At 45.1% G+C, this 18,606-nt stretch overlaps 1 protein-coding gene across 1 annotated transcript in view; it reads left to right on the forward strand.

Annotated features, from left to right (window-relative positions):
* Positions 1-4,523: 4,523 nt before the first annotated feature.
* DRC3 (dynein regulatory complex subunit 3) overlaps positions 4,524-18,606 on the forward strand; it is a 43,616-nt gene continuing 29,533 nt past the window's right edge. The window contains exons 1-3 of the mRNA XM_049777018.1: positions 4,524-4,684; positions 9,501-9,617; positions 14,637-14,803. Coding sequence (XP_049632975.1) covers positions 4,525-4,684; positions 9,501-9,617; positions 14,637-14,803 — 444 coding nt within the window. The 5' untranslated portion in view covers position 4,524. The remainder of the gene's footprint in view (positions 4,685-9,500; positions 9,618-14,636; positions 14,804-18,606) is intronic.

Genomic DNA, 18,606 nt, shown 5'->3' on the forward strand with positions numbered 1-18,606 from the left:
CCCCCAGACTGACTGACACTTGCCCCCACCCCACCCTCCGGAACGCCGAGCGCCCCCGCCCTTGACCCCGCCCACTGCCTGTTGCTATTGGGCGACGCCTGCCGAGCCCCTCGACGATTGGTTCAGGCACCGCCTTCAGAGAAGTCCCGCCTACCCCGCAGCGTCCTATTGGGCGGAGGAGTGAGGAGGTCACAGGATTCTCCCTGACCCGCCTCCAAACGGGAGCCTCTATGTTTTGATTGGTCAAGCCTAGTTAGGCCTTACTCTTATTGGACGAGGAACTAGTCAATCCCTCTAAGAAGAAGGCGGAGATAGAAAGAGTCCCTCCCATAGGAAACGCTGATTGGAGAAGCATTTGTTTTCCCTACGTCTGGTTGGTGGAGTCAGTGTTGCCCCCACCTTACCCGATCACGTGATTCGTCAACTTTCACCCAGGATGTCCACCTCTTGACTTCCCCTTAGCAACGGAGCGGCGCTTTGGTTTCTCTAGCAACCGAGCATCGCGTCTGCTGCGTGAACTACCCTGGTGGTCACTGGTGCTTCAGAAGGTGAGACCCGCGGGCTGTGGCCCCGAGATGCCTAGCAGGGATCAACTGCGCCCCAGTTTATCTCTTTCTCTGACTAGGAGTCCAGCCGGTTCTTTTCACCTGTCAAATGAGTGCACTTTGTTAGCCTCTTTGCAACCTGGGTGAGACAGTCAGAACTCTAATCATGGGTTTTCTGGTCTCTGAATAAGAATAGTATTGTCTCTGAATAATTCATTAATAATAATTAATAATAATTATTATTATTATTAAGGAAGCATTTTCTTAGCAGAACTCGAAATTTCTAAAGATTCTAACCCTCAGCTTCCTATCCTTATCCATTTTATTTTTAAAAAGGTGCCTGGTCCACTGATGAATTCAGGCAATCCTCAGAACTATTATATAGCCCAGCAGAAGGTCACTTGCCTTGCTTGTGTGAGTGCCAGGTTCCATCCTGCCAGTGCAGTAATAATATATTATTATAATTATGATTTAATATTATATATAATTTGATAATTATTGTTGTAATCCTTATTTCTAACCTCTCTATTGTCATTAAAATGTCTTGTTTTTATTCTGCATCATGATGCTGTATAAAGCGCTTTGGATAGGAATATAAATATCTGAATTTCATGTCTAACTATGTCAATAACTCTCTATGACTTTGGACAATTTCCTCCCCCCACTCCCCGACCTTAATTTTTGCATTTGAGAAACTGGAGCAATAGCACAACAGTCGAGCATCTGCCTTGAACGTGGCCAACCCTGGAGGGACCCTGGTTCGATTCCTGGCATTCCATATAGTCCCATGAGCCTGCCAGGAGTAACCTGGCAGTAGCCCCTGAGGGCTGCTGGGATGACCCAAAAATTTTTTTTTACATTTGAGAAATTAGTGCATTAAGACTCCCTTTTCTCTTGCTTCCAGAGCTCAGATGTAATTTAATTTAATAATGAATTTATTTAGTCACGTAAGATTTGGTAAATTGTTACTTTTCTCTTTCTAATTCATGGCCATCCACGGCTACAATTTTTAGATTCAGTTGATTACAGTTGTTTCCCAGAACAATTCTGAAACTTCCACTGTGAGGCACTGACTTTATGAACAGTGGTATAAAACTGCTACTTCCCCTGACTACATTGGTCTTCACCAATTCAGGCAAGTCACCAGAACCCAGGGTGGGTGGTAAGATTCCCTTACAGAAGGAGAGTTAGTGCCTTGTTCCTGACCCAGACTAGCGATGGGAAACATTGTGGCCTATGACTTGTCCATAGTGATAGTACCAGGGTACATTAAGAAAATGGATTCTGAATCATATTCCTGCCATATATTAGATATGTGAGTTTGGACTTGTTACTTAACCTTTGTAACTATACCCATTTTCCTATCTGAAACTGAAAATAAATAGTCTTACATAAAAATAAAGTTCCAGGGACCAGAGCAATAGCACAGTGGGTATTTACATTTACATTTACATTGAAAGCGGCCAACCTGGGTTCGATCCCTGGCATCCCATATGGTCGCCTAAATCTGCCAAGAATGATTCCTGAAAGCAGAGCCAGGAAGTAACCCCTGAGCACTGTCAGGTGAGGTTCAAAAGCAGATAAATAAATGAATGAATAGATAAGTGAATAAATAAAAAAGAGTTCCAGACATCTCACATCTACATCTGACTTCATACTGGCCATCTCTCACCTTACAAGTTTTGCTGTTCTTAGTTCTATAGCCAAAGTGAGCTTCTTAATGTTCAAATATTATCACATGAATGCTATCATTATACTCTGGAGCTTCTTAGGTCTCTTAGGATATGACTATGACTCCAATCTTAGAATACTTTTACCAAAGTAGGGCTCAGAGAGATAGCATGGAGGTAAGGCATTTGCCTTGCATGCAGAAGGACAGTGGTTCGAATTTCGGCATCCTATATGGTCCCCCTAGCCTGCCAGGAGCGATTTCTGGAGCCAGAATAGCCCGAGTGTTGCTGGGTGTGACCCAAAAACCAAAAAAGAAAAAAAAAAAGAATACTTTTGCCAAATTAGAAAATGCAATATTCTTTCTCACCTCAGGACCCTTTACTTTTTTCCTTGACATCTTTCAGATCTCAGATGTGTCACCCTAGAAAGGTCAAGTTCCCGAGTGCATGTTCATATAGTTTACATGTTAAAAATGTGTCATGGTGGGCCCGGAGAGATAGCACAGCTGCGTTTGCCTTGCAAGCAGCCGATCCAGGACCTAAGATGGTTGGTTCGAATCCCGGTGTCCCATATGGTCCCCCGTGCCTGCCAGGAGCTATTTCTGAGCAGACAGCCAGGAATAACCCCTGAGCACTGCCGGGTGTGGCCCAAAATAAATATGTGTCATGGTTTATAATGAAATATTATTTATTTGTTTATTGATGTTTGGGTCACACCAGCGGTGCTCAAGGGTTACTCCTGGCTCTGCACTCAGAAATTGTTCCTGGCAGGCTTAGGGGACCATATGAGATGCCGGGATTCGACCTACTATCTGTCCTGGGTTAGCTGCATGCAAGGCAAATGCCCTACCGCTGAGCTATTGCTCTGGTTCCCATAATGAAATATTTTATGGCTTTTATTAATGTCTGAGACAGAGGCAAAGTCATCTGTTTTATAATACATCTTGCATAAGCTCATTGCATGTGTGGCCTAAACATAATTTTAGATAAGTATTGGAAGAAGGGCTCATCCATCTTCTATAAATAGAAATTAGGAAGTTTAGACAGGGGGCCGGAGAGATAGCACAGCTGTGTTTGCCTTGCAAGCAGCCGGCCCAGGACCTAAGGTGGTTGGTTCGAATCCCGGCGTCCCATATGGTCCCCTGTGCCTGCCCAGGAGCTATTTCTGAGCAGACAGCCAGGAGTAACCCCTGAGCACTGCCTGGTGTGGCCCAAAAACCGAAAACAAAAAAAAAGAAAAGAAAATGGGGCCGGGCGGTGGCGCTAAAGGTAAGGTGCCTGCCTTACCTGCGCTAGCCTAGGACGGACCGAGGTTCGATCCCCCGGCGTCCCATATGGTCCCCCAAGCCAGGAGCAACTTCTGAGCACATAGCCAGGAGTAACCCCTGAGCGTCACAGGGTGTGGCCCAAAAACCAAAAAAAAAAAAAGAAAAGAAAAGAAAAGAAAGTTTAGACAGGTGAAGTAAATTGTCAAATCCTGCCCTTGTGTGCATATGCATGTATAATAGTTATATACCAATATACCATACAGGGATCATTGGATGGACTGAAAACAAGTTTGAACTGTCACAGCTGCCAGGCATTGATGAAATGCAATGAAGAGTCAATTAAAGTTTTAAGGTCAGAATTAAGAATAACTTCCCATAATAAAATACATTTCTTCTAAAAACACAAAGAGGGTTACAGCCATAATACAGTAGGTAGAGTGTTTGTCTTGCACACAGCTGACCAGAGTTTGCTCCAAAACCAGCTGGGAGACCATGCACATGTTGAGGAGCAAACAAAAGAGGGAGCCAAAGAGATAGCATGGAGGTAGGGCATTTGCTGTGCATGCAGAAGGACGTTGGTTTGAATCACAGCATACCATATGGTACCCCAGCCTGCCAGGAGCAATTTCTGAGTGTAGAGCCAGGAGTGACCACTGAGCGCTGCTGGGTGTGACTCAAAAACAAAAACAAAAACAAAAAAAAAAAAAGAGAAAGGAAGTAAACTAGTAAGCTAAAGGCTTGGAAAGCGGCACCCAGAGGATGCTGTGCTCCGGAGGCTAAGGAAATTAGTGTGTCAGGGTTCACAGTGTGACCATGGGAGATACCCCTGTGGACAAACTCAGATACCTGCCAGGGACCAACCTTGGTACCGACATGCTAACCCATAGATGTAGTGGGTTAAGGGACAGGACAGGAATGGGCAGACTTTGGTTTCCATGGCCTGCCATACTGCTCTATTACTCCTTAAGGGACCCCAACCAAATCTGTCCTCAGAGGGAAAACCAGATCATAGAAGAGGAACATGTTGTTTTTGCAGGGAAAATGAACCGGATATGCAATTGGATTGAGCCGAAGGTGATAGATGATGAACTGCTCAAGCAGGCTGTGTCGGATCAGGGCCCCCAGGACGAGGCCGGGCAACTGGCCAGACAAGAGGGCATCCTCTTCAAAGATGTCCTATCCCTGCGGCTGGACTTCCAGAGTGAGTATGGGAAGGGATGGGAAGAAGCACAGGCACCATCTAGCCCCAGAATTCTGGAGTACATGAGTTAAGACCCACACAACCTTAGGGCCTGTCTGAGTGAGAAGGTATAAGAGTAGCATAGAGGATCACCCCTTCACCTTCACTGCCCCTTCCCACCACTTCCCTCCTTTCCTCATCTCTTTCCTTCTCTTCCTATCTCTTCCCTTCCTTTCCCCACCTTTCCTTCCTTTTCCCTTCCCTCACCCCTTTCCTTTTCTTCCTCTACTCCTCTTCCCTTTCAGGCTCCCTTCCCTTTCCCCACTTTTCTTCCTTTCCTTTCCCCTTCCTCTACATTTCTGTTTATCCTTTCCCTCCCCTACTCTCCCCTTCTCTTTTCTCACCTTCCCTTCCCTCTCTTGCCCTTCCCTTTCCTCCCTTTCCTTCTCCTCCAATACAGTGCTTATCCAGCCCTAGGTTGAGGTGCTAGCATTCTTTAGGTTGTGAGTCCAGAATCTCACACTCTTTGTTGTCACTCCAATCACACACAGGCAGTTGGCTTTGCACAGACCATTTTAAAGCTTCTATTGAGCATTAAGAACATTTGCATATCCATAACTGCCTACTTCTGAATAGAAGAACAGGAACCAGGATAAAGCTCTCCCACTCCAAATCTAGGTGACTCTCAAAGGGGCCTTGCTCTTCCCACAACAGAGGGTCCTGGGTTCCTGGGAGTTTAGAAGCCAGGCAGGAACTGTGCACCAGTGGAGGAAAGCTACTTTAAAGGAGGGGCTAAAAAATCAGAGGGCTTTGAGGCCAGGGGCTTCAGGAATGGCAGGCCTGGCAGGAAGACATGGCTTGGGATAAGACTGAGCTCCACAGTCTTTGTATCCACACATGAATCAGGCACTGGCCAGGAGGACCAGGATAGACAGTGTGTGTGTTTGTTCACTTGCTGGCTTATTCTGGAAAGCTGGTGAGTCAGTGCAGAAGGATGAGGGGACAGGAGTTGGGGCTTTATGTTTATGTTTAATCAAGTGGTCAGAGGTTTATATTTGTGCAAAGGCCAGAAGGAGGCAAAGGAGGGTCAGAAGGGAATCTGGAGAAAGTGGTTAAGACAAAGGAAATTGCCAGTGCCTGAAGCTAGTTGTGTGTGCTCTAGTGGTCAGTTGGCATCAGCCTTGGGAACCAAGAGAAAATGTTTGACCTTTTTTTTTTTTTTGGTTTTTGGGCCACCCCCTGTGACGCTCAGGGGTTACTCCTGGCTATGCGCTCAGAAGTTGCTCCTGGCTTCTTGGGGGACCATATGGGACGCCCGGGGATCGAACCGCGGTCCATCCTAGGCTAGCGCAGGCAAGGCAGGCACCTCACCTCCAGCGCCACCGCCCGGCCCTGACCTTTTTTTTAATTGTGTATGTATGTGTATGTGTGTATGTGTGTGTGTGGGGGGAGAACAACAATAAAATAGAAGCTTATTTTTTGGTTGTTGGACCACACCCGACAGCGCTCAGGGGTCACTCCTGGCTCTGCACTCAGAAATAGCTCCTGGCAGGCTCTGGGACCATGTGAGACGCCAGGAACCGAACCCTGGTCCATCCTGGTTGACTGCATGCAAGGCAAATGCCCTGCTACTGTGCTATCGCTCCGGCCCCAAAATGTTTGATTTTTATGGTGAGAGAACCAGGAGCTTTGAGAAAGTTCTGAGGGACTCCCTTCTGAGGATAGGGTCAGAATAGAACTTACATTTTCAAAAGATATCTCTGGTGTTGGAGAATTGAGGGGACCAGTGGTTAATGCAAGGCATCCAGCTGCAGTGGTCTAGGCACCACGCTGCTAGGCTAGTAACCCATGGCGCCTCTGCAGGCAGATTCTATTTTCCTGTTGAGAAAGAAATTTGCACTCATGATAGTGCTAGCATGATGGTTACTCAATTAGAGCTGTCAGATGCAGCCTACTTTTGTATATTGCTGTGACTTTTCTAACAGGAAAAATGCCAAGGGAAAAGCCAGAATGCAGTTGTGCTAGGCAGAGCACACAGGATTCCAGCACCCACCTCAAGGAAGGGAAGGAGTGTCTGTAGGATGTGGGTCCTAGTCAAAGATTGTGAGGCTCAGGCAACCAAACAAGTTGGACCAGCATAGATGGTGGCTGAGATCCTGCAGTGATGTTGGGTCCTGCCTTAGAAAGGGACATTCTGGTAAGTCTACACACGTAAAAAGAGAGCTGGATTCACACTCCAGGCCCACCTAGTTTTAGAACCCCCCAGAGAGGCAGGACCAGATCATTCAGAGTTAGTAGAAAGGCAGACCTTAAAAATCAGAAAAACTGCTTAACCAGGGTCTGGAGCGATAGACAGTAGGTAGGGAGCTTGGCTTGCTAGCAGCTGACCCATGTTTGATCCCAGCATCCCAGGTAGTCCTCTGAGCCTGTTAGGAATGATCTCTGAGCACAGAGCCAGAATAAGCCCTGAGTTCTCTGAATGTAACTCTCTGCCTCAAATAAAAGAAAGGGCTGGAGCAATAGCACAGAGGGTAAGGCGTTTTGCCTTGCATGCGGCCTACCTATGTTCAATCCCTGGCATCCCATATGGTTCCCTGAATCTTCCAGGAGTGATTTTTTTTTATTCCAGGAGTGATTTCTGAGAATAGAGCCAAGAGTAATCCCTGAGTATTACCAGGTGTGGCCCAGAAACCAAAAAATAAAATAAAGAAAAGGAAAAAAAGGGGGGGAAAATTCTGTTTAATCACTCCCATTTCACATACCTTTGGCAAAGCTGGAATGAATAATGAAACTGCCAGGCACACTTTTTTTGTTTGTTTCTGTTTTGGGGCCACACCTGGCAGTGCTCAGGGGTTACTCCTGGTTCTGCACTTAGGAATCATTTCTGACAGATTGGGACTTGGGAGAACCATATGGAATGCAAGGGATTGAATGCAGGTTGATTGTATGCAATGCAAGAACCTTACTTGCTATAGAAATAGCTCCAGCAAACAAAAACTCTTTGGGGATCACATTTGGCAGTACTTAGGGGCTGCTCTCAGATTAGTGCTCCCAGTTATGTTTATAGGGATCATAAGGTATCAAGGAACAAACCTGAGACTTCTGCACACAAAGTACGCACTTTTTTGTTTTGTTTTGTTTTGGTTTGGTTTGGTTTTGGGCCACACCCGTTGACTCTCAGGGGTTACTCCTGGATATGTGCTCAGAATTTGCTCCTGGCTTGGGGGACCATATGGGACACTGGGGGATCAAACCTCACTTTTCGTCCTAGGCTAGCATTTGCAAGGCAGATGCCTTACCTCTACCACCACCTCTCTGGCCCCAAAGTATGCACTCTTAAAGCTGTCTCCCAGCCCCAAAGTTGTTTTATTTTTTACCACTTTTCTGTATTATTTATGTTCTTTTCATAAGCACATTCTAATTTGGTAATTTTGGGAATTTATTATAAAAGCAAATATAGACTAAAAAGGCATATAAACAACTATATGTAGTTGTTTTCTCACAAAAATCTGGGAGACACATTTAGTCCTCTTGGACTGTGCAAGTACAATATATGCCTACTTAAACTTACGTTATTCTGACTTTTCTGGCTGTCAGTCACAGAAACCATCATAAGCAAAGGGACTGAGCTGGCTAGGCAACCTGAAAACTTTCTTCAGGAATCTGAGGTGAGGGACTTCAAGGGCATCAGGCACCTGCCTTTGTGTTTGTTGGGCTCCTGTCCCCTCATTCTTTCCACTGCTTGAGACCTAGATGACTTCTTCAGTCACATATGCAAGTAAGTCATATGCAAGTAAAGACAGATGCCAGATAGAGAAATAACAGGTCAAAGGGCTCAGCCATTAAATACACCTCTAAAGGTGACTTAATCACCTCCCAAAAGGCTGAGCTGGTTGAATGACCATCCTTCCTACCTATAGCAGGAGAACAGAGCATCCTTACCTTGCACCTTATTTCCATTTGTCACCCCACAAAAGGAAGAAGCAGGCCTCTGACACTATCCTGTGCCCGAGGGTGAGTTTGGTTGGGTTTGGTTTGGGTGTTGGGCTACCCGCCCAGCAATGTTCTGGGTTACTCCTGACTCTGCACACAGGAAGTTATTGCCTCCATGGCTATAGTCCAGCATGAGTGAGGGATGATGCAGAAGTTCTGTCTGCCAGAAGCAAGGAAAGCACACTGAAAAAGTCTAGGACTATGCAGAACTCCTGGCAGTGCTCAGGGAACCATCTGGGAAGCCATATGAGTCGGAGATCAAACGCAGGTCATCCACTTGGAAGGCAAGTAGCCCACCAACTCTGTTATCTATGCAGCTCTTGTTTTTCAGTAATAAACATTTTTTGAGAATTCCTAGAATGCTAGCTATTGCCTTCCATGTGAGGGGGGAACCAGCATTATAAGAAACTGATGAAGACCTATATGTCCCAATCAGTTCCTCTGGCCAACACAGGGAGGAAAATAATTTATCCCATAAAGACAAGTGCAGAAGAGTCTCTCCATAATACTGGAGTAGAGGTGAAGCTGTGTGGGCACTAGGGTGCTTTGACCTCCTTACATAGCTGGCTGTATAGACTAATCAAATACTGTGCCCATGTCCCTTTGGGCCTATTAGGTCATTTTGTGATCCCAGACGGGATCATGACCTACCAGGACAGATATGGACTTGGGGTTCCTTGATGCTTGCCTCACACTGACAGAGTACTTATGCACTCGAGGACAAGGAAGTAAGTTGAGATGAGGGCTTTGTATATATAGGCAGCATTAGTTGTCTGATTCAATACAGAACTCTCACCCATAATCAAGGTGGAAGCAGTCAGAGCATCTAATTTGATTATTTCAGACATCCTCTGCATAGACAACCTCTGGCAGTTTGAGAACTTGAGGAAGCTACAGTTGGACAATAATTTTATTGAGAAAATTGAGGGCCTGGAGAACCTCACACACCTGGTCTGGCTTGGTAAGACCCTTCCCTGTGACTCTTCCCTCATCCAACATGGCACCCTCCTGAGGTTATTGCCTCTATGGCCATAATCCAGCATGAATGGGGGATGCCACAGAAGTTCTGTCTGCCAGAAGCAGGAAAAGAACACTGAAAAAAAGTCTGGACCTATGCAGAACAAAACATGACAGAGCTATTGGGGACACTTCCAACAGCATATTCTGCTCCCATTAGTCAAACCTCCCAAATTACAGGGGAGATGGGACTATTGTGTTTTGGACCTGTCTGGACTCAGGTTGAGTGATCACTTTGGACCTCACCAGTCAACTGAAACCAGAAGTAACCACCACACTGCCTAGCATACAAAGGCTCACTCCTCATGGTGCTTTCTTTGTGTGTGTGTGTGTGTGTGGAGGGGGTGGGGGGTTGGTGGTGGTGGTGATGGTGGAAGGTGGGGAGGGGGTATTAGAGGGGAGTTAGGGGGTACTCCTACCTCTCAAGCTACAAAAGGGAGCTGAGTTCTGAGTTCTTCTTTGTTCGTTAGTTTTTGTTTGTTTTCTTTTAATTGTTAAATTATCTTTATTTAAACACTGTGATTACAAACATGATTGCTGTTGTATGATTACAGTCATGTAAAGAACACCCCCCTGTGTGGGACTTGGGTGACCCCAGCACCCCTCTACCGCCTTGCTCCAGATCTCCAGGGCTTCCCCAGGCCGAATGCCTGGGCAAGCCAGCGAGGTGGGTCCCTTGGCCGAGCTTGAAAGTACCCTAGGCTTTCCCCCATTCCCCACTCGGCTCCTTAGGGAGGGTCTGGGTGTGGGCTCTGAACTTCCGGCCTCCCAGCTTCTTGAAGCAGTCACTGGTAATCTCTTACCAGTCTATATTTTCAAAAAAAAATGCACAAGATACATTAATAGTACTCACTATAATTGAATTATGGTTTTATGTATGCAGAATATCCATTTTGTACTCTGCCCTTTTGCATACCTCTACAAAAGATCATTTTTCTCTTTAACCCTTTTTTTTTTTTTTTTTTTTTTGGTTTTTGGTTTTTGGGCCTCACCCGGCAGTGCTCAGGAGTTACTCCTGGCTGTCTGCTCAGAAATAGCTCCTGGCAGGCACGGGGGACCATATGGGACACCGGGATTCGAACCAACCACCTTTGGTCCTGGATCGCCTGCTTGCAAGGCAAACACCGCTGTGCTATCTCTTCGGGCCCCTCTTTAACTCTCTTACCCTCTATCATCATTACTCCACATTTACCCTTTTTAACTTAAGTACTGTAGAGTCCTAAGTCACAGACCAAAGTGGTGCCCTGGAGTTAACACCCACCCAACTATTCCAAAAGGCATAAAAAGGACACATATGTCTTTTCAACATTTTATGTGTGTTTTCTTTGATGGCTATAACTTTTGCTGAATATTTTCTTATACAGTGAAAATTTCCCCCCCCCCTGCTTATTTTTTTATCTTTTCTTCTCTTTGTGAACTGTTCAATAGGGAATTTGGTGAAAGAGTCCCTCAGTTTAATGCTTATGTTTGAACCAAGTCATGGGTATTGTTGGACGTGTTTTTACGCCCCCATATACCCTGATAATGCCACGTGGCTTTATTTTTGTTTGCATAGGCACACTAAAATGGGAAAATACTATACATACAAATAAGTTCTTATCTAATAGAGATGGGAACACACAAATCTTGTAGTGCAATGGGACCTTACACCCTGAACATTGACATAAAGACCTGGCACAACCTCAGAAGAATGGGCTTTCTCCATTCACCCCTAATCCAGGGAAGACATCTACGAAACATCCAAGGTTGTCTATAACATCAACTGGAGGCAATCCTCTACCAGGGAAGACCCTACCGCTGCTCTGACATCGACCTACTCAAAAGAGACTTCCCTTAACACTGAGAAGACTTAACTACAACAATGACCTGTTTACTGGACAGGGCTTTCTGTATTGCCCCTTAATTGTGAGGTGAAACTAGAGGATACTCCACACCAGCCTGACTTCAATGTAGGATGTGCAGATTCCAGGATCTTTAATACAGATACCTGATGCCAACAATAGAGACTTCGTAAAAAATAAAACTGTATTAGCACTATAGACAATGACTTGGATTAAATAAACTAGTTTGCCTGGAGCCTAGAGTTGATCTTATGCCAGGAAACTTCAGGAGTAGGGTCTCCTTGTATTTAAACCAAGGCTTTTCATTTCCATGTCCCCCATATTTTGGTGGGCCTATGCAAACAATATTTGCCACTCTAACACCATTTTTACTGTGCTCTTTTGACTAACCCTTAAAAAAAACCTCAAACTTTTGATGTTAACTTAAACTAATATGCATGTGCATGAAAATACAAAAAAATACTATGCCTTCAATGTTTAAGGAGTCACATAAATCTCATGGCTTTAGGTTGCTTTGTGTACTGCTAAGAAATGTTATAATGTACTACAATCTGTGGACTTGTGGACAAAGTAATTGTACATGGGTTCAGCCTTATTTTTCTTAATGTTCTTTGTAAGTTCAATATTTAGGCATCAGCAAAGGGATTTCTTCTGAGAACTCTGTTTATGGGCGATTGTCCTTTCACTGTAACTTTACCTTGTCCTCTTTGCATCATTGTTCTCATAATTAAAAATAAAAAATTAAGAGCCCGGAGAGATAGTACAGCGGCATTTGCCTTGCAAGCAGCCGATCCAGGACCAAAGGTGGTTGGTTCGAATCCCGGTGTCCCATATGGTCTCCTGTGCCTGCCCAGGAGCTATTTCTGAGCAGACAGCCAGGAGTAACCCCTGAGCACCGCCGGATGTGGCCCAAAAAACAAAAATAAATAAATAAATAAATAAAAATAAAAATAAAAAATTAAAATAAAGAAAAAAAAGAACACCCCCCTTCACCAGTGCAAGATTTCCACCACCAATTTTTCAGATCTCCCTTTGTTTGTTTGTTTGTTTGTTTGTTTTTGGACCACACGCAGCAGCACTCAGGGGTTACTCCTGGCTCTGCGCTCAGAAACTGCTCCTGGCTCAGGGGACCATATGAGATGTCGGGGATCAAACCCCTGTCCTGAGTCAGCCATGTGCAAGACAAATGCCCTACCGCTGTGCTACCACTCTGGCCCCAGGAGCTGAGTTCTTACAGGAAACCACCACAGATGCTCAAAGCTATGAGATCAAGCAGATCTGGGATGCAAACCTACTTTTCCACTTCTCTAGAACCCACATCTCTACCATCCTTCTAGGCTGTTTTCTCATAACAGTGACTTAGGGTTTTGGTACTCCTCTGAAGAAGTGCCTAATCAAGATGTGGATAAAATGACTTCTCAAATAACCTTCTATTGGGAGGACAGGTGTTTGGGCCATGCCTGGTGGTATCCATGGGCTACTTCTTTTTTTTTTTTTGGTGGGGGGGGTTCTGGGTCACACCTGGCAGCGCTCAGGGGTTACTCCTGGCTCTATGCTTAGAAATTACTCCTGGTAGGCTTGTGGAACCATATGGGATACCGAGATTCGAACCACCATCCTTCTGCATGCAAGGCAAATGCACTACCTCCATGCTATCTCTCCGGCCTTCCATGGGCTACTTCTACCTCTGTACACATGGGTACTTCCTGACAATACTCAGGGGACCATATATAATTCTAGGGATCATGCAGAGCAATGACTCCACATGCAAAGCAAGCACATTAACCCCTGAAGTATCTCTCTGGCCTCTCAACCTTTTATTTTAGGGACAACCATACACAGTGGTACTCAGGCTCTGTACACAGGGGTCATTCCCAGTAGTGCCAGCAATTAAATTGGCATATACAAAGCATGTATTTTATTTATTTATTTATTTATTTATTTATTTATTTTTGGTTTTTGGGCCACACCTGGCGGTGCTCAGGAGTTACTCCTGGCTGTCTGCTCAGAAATAGCTCCTGGCAGGCACAGGGAACCATATGGGACACCGGGATTCAAACCAACCACCTTTGGTCCTGGATCGGCTGCTTGCAAGGCAAACACCGCTGTGCTATCTCTCCGGGCCCCCAAAGCATGTATCTTTATCCCTGTACTATCTTCAGCCTTTCAACTAACCTTTTAAATGTAATGTTTTGCAGCAATCATGATTATATTTCCAGACTCCTAATTATCCCATTTTGGGTCTCTTGCCATTGCTGACCCAGTATGGGGTGGCCATCCCCACAATGGAAAAAAAACCTTTTATTCCCAAAAATATGACACTTGGGATTAGGTGGTATTGGAAGGGATCTAGGTGACCTGCAACAAGATGGAAGAACCTGACATGCCCTATGTCTACAGACAAGCCCTGGATATAATCCAATGCCATCACCATAGTTAGCTCTAACTGTGGGCCAATTGCTAAGCCTTTTTGAGTTTCCATTTTCCATTACTCATGGAGAAAAATTCAAAATTTCCACTTGGGTTCTTATCAGAGGATGTCCATATACATATTTCTTTGGTTTTTTTTTTTTTGGGGGGGGGAAGCCACACCCAGATGTGCATAGTACTTACTCCTGGATCTGTACGCAGAGATCACTCTTATTGGGCTCAGGGGACTATATGGAGTATGGGAGATCAAACTAAGGTTAGCTGTGTACAAGGCAAGCACCTCACCCACTGTGCTTTCTCTCTGGCCCCACATACACATTTAATTAACTGAAAACCACTAAGCAGATAAGAAACTTTGCAGAACCCCTTTGGGTGAGAAGGAATAGACAATCTGCCACTGTTTTCCCTACCCCAGGGGACACTGTTTGGTACCAGCATTTCCATTTCAGGTTAGGGCAGCATAGACCATAACCACATTATCACTCTAGGAAGATGAGTAGCAGGACTGGAGAGAACAGGAATAGAATCATGGTGTCTAGAAAATAAGAATTTCCAGAAGACTGTCAGGCAGAGTTCTCAGACAGATGTCTTGATGCTTGTTCACAAAAATCCACAGAGCCCATAGGAGAGTATTTTAGGACAGTCACCCACCCCTACCACTGCCAGACCCTCACAGCCCTCTTGCCTTCTAGACCTGTCTTTCAACAACATTGAGGCTATTGAGGGGCTGGACACGCTGGTGAATCTGGAGGACCTGAGCTTATTCAATAACCGGATCACCAAGATCGACTCTCTGGATTGCCTCGTTAAGTTGCAGGTGCTCTCACTGGGCAACAACCAGCTCAATGACCTGATGAATGTGAGTGCTCAGGGCAGGCTCCCAGGACCCCTCTCCTGCAGCAGGTTAAAGGGGGTAGTGGTGGATGCTAATATCTAGGATTGAGCGCACTCTGCCTCAGTTTCCTCATCTGTTAACTGGAGCTAAAGGGTATATTAATACCACCATGTCAGGCAAATGAAATTCAAAGAATGAAGTGTTAAGCACTTCATTTTGTGCTGGGCTCAGCAGAGAGAGGACCATCAGAGCTGAGAGATCAGTCCTGATAGCATCAGTAAATGAATTTATTTATTTTTACAATCTTTTTTTTGGGGACCACATGTAGAAGTGCTCAGGGCTTTCTCCTAGCTCTGAGTTTTGGGATCACTCCTGGAGATTTTTAGGGTACCATATGTGTCCCCCAATATATGTTCCCTATCCCAGGAATAGAACCTGGGTCAGCCACATGCTAGGTAAGCACTCTGCCTACTGTACTATTACTCCAGCCTCCCCGACTTTATTTATTCTTTTGGTTCTGTGGCCACAGCTAGCAGTGTTCAGAGTTACTCTTGGTGCTGTACCCCAAGATCACTCCTGATAGGGCTTGAGTACTATATGTGGTTCTAGAGATAAACCCTAGTCAGGTACCTGCAAGGAAAGCATCCTTCCCACAATACTATCTCTCTGGCTTTAAAAAAAAAAAACTTTGTCCACCTTGAAAGGACAGAGATCTTGCAGCAGTGTCCTTATTGGGGTCCTTACCTACATGCCAGTCTCAGAGCTGGGAAATGTCCAGGCCAGGGTGATGTGTGGAGGGCTTTGATGAATGGTGTGAGCCACACACTGGCTCCTTATCTTCACTGAATTGTCATATAGGATCAGACCCCAGAAGGAATTTGGACACTGGAGCAATAATACTGCAGGCAAAGTTTTGCATTCTGCAGACCCAAATTCATTCCCCAGCACCCCATATGATCCCCTATGCCTACCAGAAGTGATTTCTGAGTACAGAGATAGGAATATCTGAGCACAGTCAGTTGTTGTCCATAAAACAAAATACCCCAAAACTGAAGTTTTTCCTGAATGCAAGATAGGAGGTACCAAACCCCATCAGCCTACTTTCAGGGTTTAAGTCCTAGTTGCTTGTCTTGTTTTCGGCATTGTGGAGGCAAACACATAATGAATGAGATCAGCTAAATTGAGTGGAGACCCAAGATCCTTTGTTTTGTTTGTGTTTGGGGATCACATCTGGAGGGACATGATTATTATTCCCATTAATGCTCAGAGGATTGTAAGGTACTGGGAATGGACCCCAGGACTTCAGCTTGCCAATCACATACTCCAGTCCTTTAAATTATCTCCCTGCTACTAGACCAGGATTAATCAACTACCCACTCTCTGGTCTTTGGCTAGTGCTTTTCAGCTTTGAGGGCCCAGTTGCCCTTTCTTAAAAGATAGTAACAGGTACTAGAGAGATAGCACAGTGGTAGGGCATTTGCTTTGTTTGCAGCCTATTCAGGACTGATAGTGGTTTGATTCCCATATGGTCCCCTGAGCCTGCCAGCAGCGATTTCTGAGCGCAAAGACAGGTAACCCCTAAGCATCGCCAGGTGTGACCCTAAAACAAAAGCAAAACAAAAAAGGTAGTAACAGCCAGAGTGATAGCACAGCTGCCTTGCATGCAGCCGACCTGGGACGAACCCGGCTTTGATTCCCAACATCCCATATGGTCCCTCAAGCCTGCCAGGAGTGATTTCTGAGCACAGAGCTAGGTGTAACCCCTGAGCACCACCAGGTGTGACAAAAAAAAAAAAAAAAGTAACAATTGTCTGTTCAAAAGCTGTTGTGAGAATAGATTGAGTAGAGTAATGCTGAGAGAGGACCTGGGGTATATAGTAGGTATAGGGAATGCGATGGTGCTTCAAGGACTTCCAGATTAAGAATAAACTCCAGGGGGCCGGAGAGATAGCATGGAGGTAAAGCGTTTGCCTTGCATGCAGAAAGTCAGTGGTTCAAATCTCGGCATCCCATATGGTCCCCTGAGCCTGCCAGAAGTGACTTCTGAGCATAGAGCCAGGAATAACCTCTGAGCGTGGTCGGGTGTGACCCCCCAAAAAAAGAATAAACTCCAGGGGCCGGAGAAATAGCATGGACATAAAGCATTTACCTTGCATGCTGAAGGATGTTGGTTCGAATCCCGGCATCCCATATGGTCCCTGGAGCCTGCCAGGAGCGATTTCTGAGCGTAGAGCCAGGAGTAACCCCTGAGTGCTGCCTGGTGTGACCCAAAACCAAACAAAGAAAAAAGAATAAACTTCAAAAACCAAAGAAGAACGTTTTGACAGACGAGAAAGCGGCTAGCATGTTAGAAACTCCTAATAAGGGGCCGGCATGGTGGCGCTAGAGGTAAGGTGCCTGCCTTGCCTGCACTAGCCTAGGATGGACCAAGGTTCGATCCCCCGGTGTCCCATATGGTCCCCCAAGCCAGGAGTGCATAGCCAGGAGTAACCCCTGAGTGTTACCGGGTGTGGCCCAAAAACAAAAACAAAAAAAAGAAACTCCTAATATGGCATAGCATACAAAATTTTGAACAAATAATAAAGTAACACCACATTTTAAAGATTAGATATCTAGAACAATGTCTAAATAAGTACTAAGGGGTGAAAGTTGACATCTTCATTAAATTGTAAATGTTATTCATCTCAATATAATTGGGTGCCCTGCAGATTTAATTGAATGTTCTGAAATCTGTATAATGGAAATTAAAGTTTCATCATGGAAAATAATTTTTTTAATTAGTACCATTTAAATACTCCCCACCCTGAAAAATTAAGCTGTTCTCTTCAAAAAAATTTTTTTTGTTTTTTTGGGCCACACCCATTTGATGCTCAGGGGTTACTCCTGGCTAAGTGTTCAGGAATTGCCCCTGGCTTGGGGGTACCATATGGGAGGCCGGGGGATCGAACCGCGGTCGCGATCTTTCCTTGGCTAGCACTTGCAAGGCAGACACCTTACCTCTAGCGTCACCTCGCCGGCCTCTCAAGATATTTTGATGTCTTTGTGATATCTTGAAATATGTTAGATGAATTATTTTTGTTATTATTTACATTACGTTCTTTGAAAATAAACTTACTCTGCAAATAAAATTTCAGAATATGAAGAAAAACAAAATAACAAAGAAGCAGGCCAGAAGGCTAGAAAGACCTCTTGAGTCTCACAGAAAAGATCTGTAGGTCTTCTTCTTCTAGTGGCTGCTCGAAGGCTGCACAAATCCACACCTCGCTTCCCCCCAAAAAACCAGCTTAATCTCAGGCCATCATTAAGTCCCACCTGACCACAGGTCAGCTGTGAAGAAGATAGAAGACAAAATACTGATACCTGTGCTTGGCAAGTCCAACATGCATCAGTCAAGATTGTGAAGAAACTAATGATGTTGGCACAGCCAAGCCAACCCGCTGATCAGACATGATGGAGAGAAAACATATGTTCAGCAGATTCCTGGCTAGGATGCTTTGGATATTTCTGACAAAATTGGAATCTTTGAAACTGAATCCAGGACCATGGAGCTAGTTCAAAGTGCTAAGATCATGCTTATATACAGGAGCCCCGTTTTGACTTCAGGTACCATTTAGTTCCCTGAGCACTACCAGGAGTGACCTCTACCCACAACACTGCTGGGTATGGTCCTAAAACCAAACAGATAAATTTAACTGACTAATTATAATTTTTTCTACCAAAAGGACAGGCTTATAGCTCTCAGTGGTCAAGTACATGCCTTACATGTATCATGTGTGAGGCCTACGATTCAATCCCCAGCACTTGATGTGGCATGTGGGTGTGGGGAG

The sequence above is a fragment of the Suncus etruscus genome, chromosome 7 (assembly GCF_024139225.1).
Source record: "Suncus etruscus isolate mSunEtr1 chromosome 7, mSunEtr1.pri.cur, whole genome shotgun sequence".
Lineage (NCBI taxonomy): Eukaryota > Metazoa > Chordata > Mammalia > Eulipotyphla > Soricidae > Suncus > Suncus etruscus.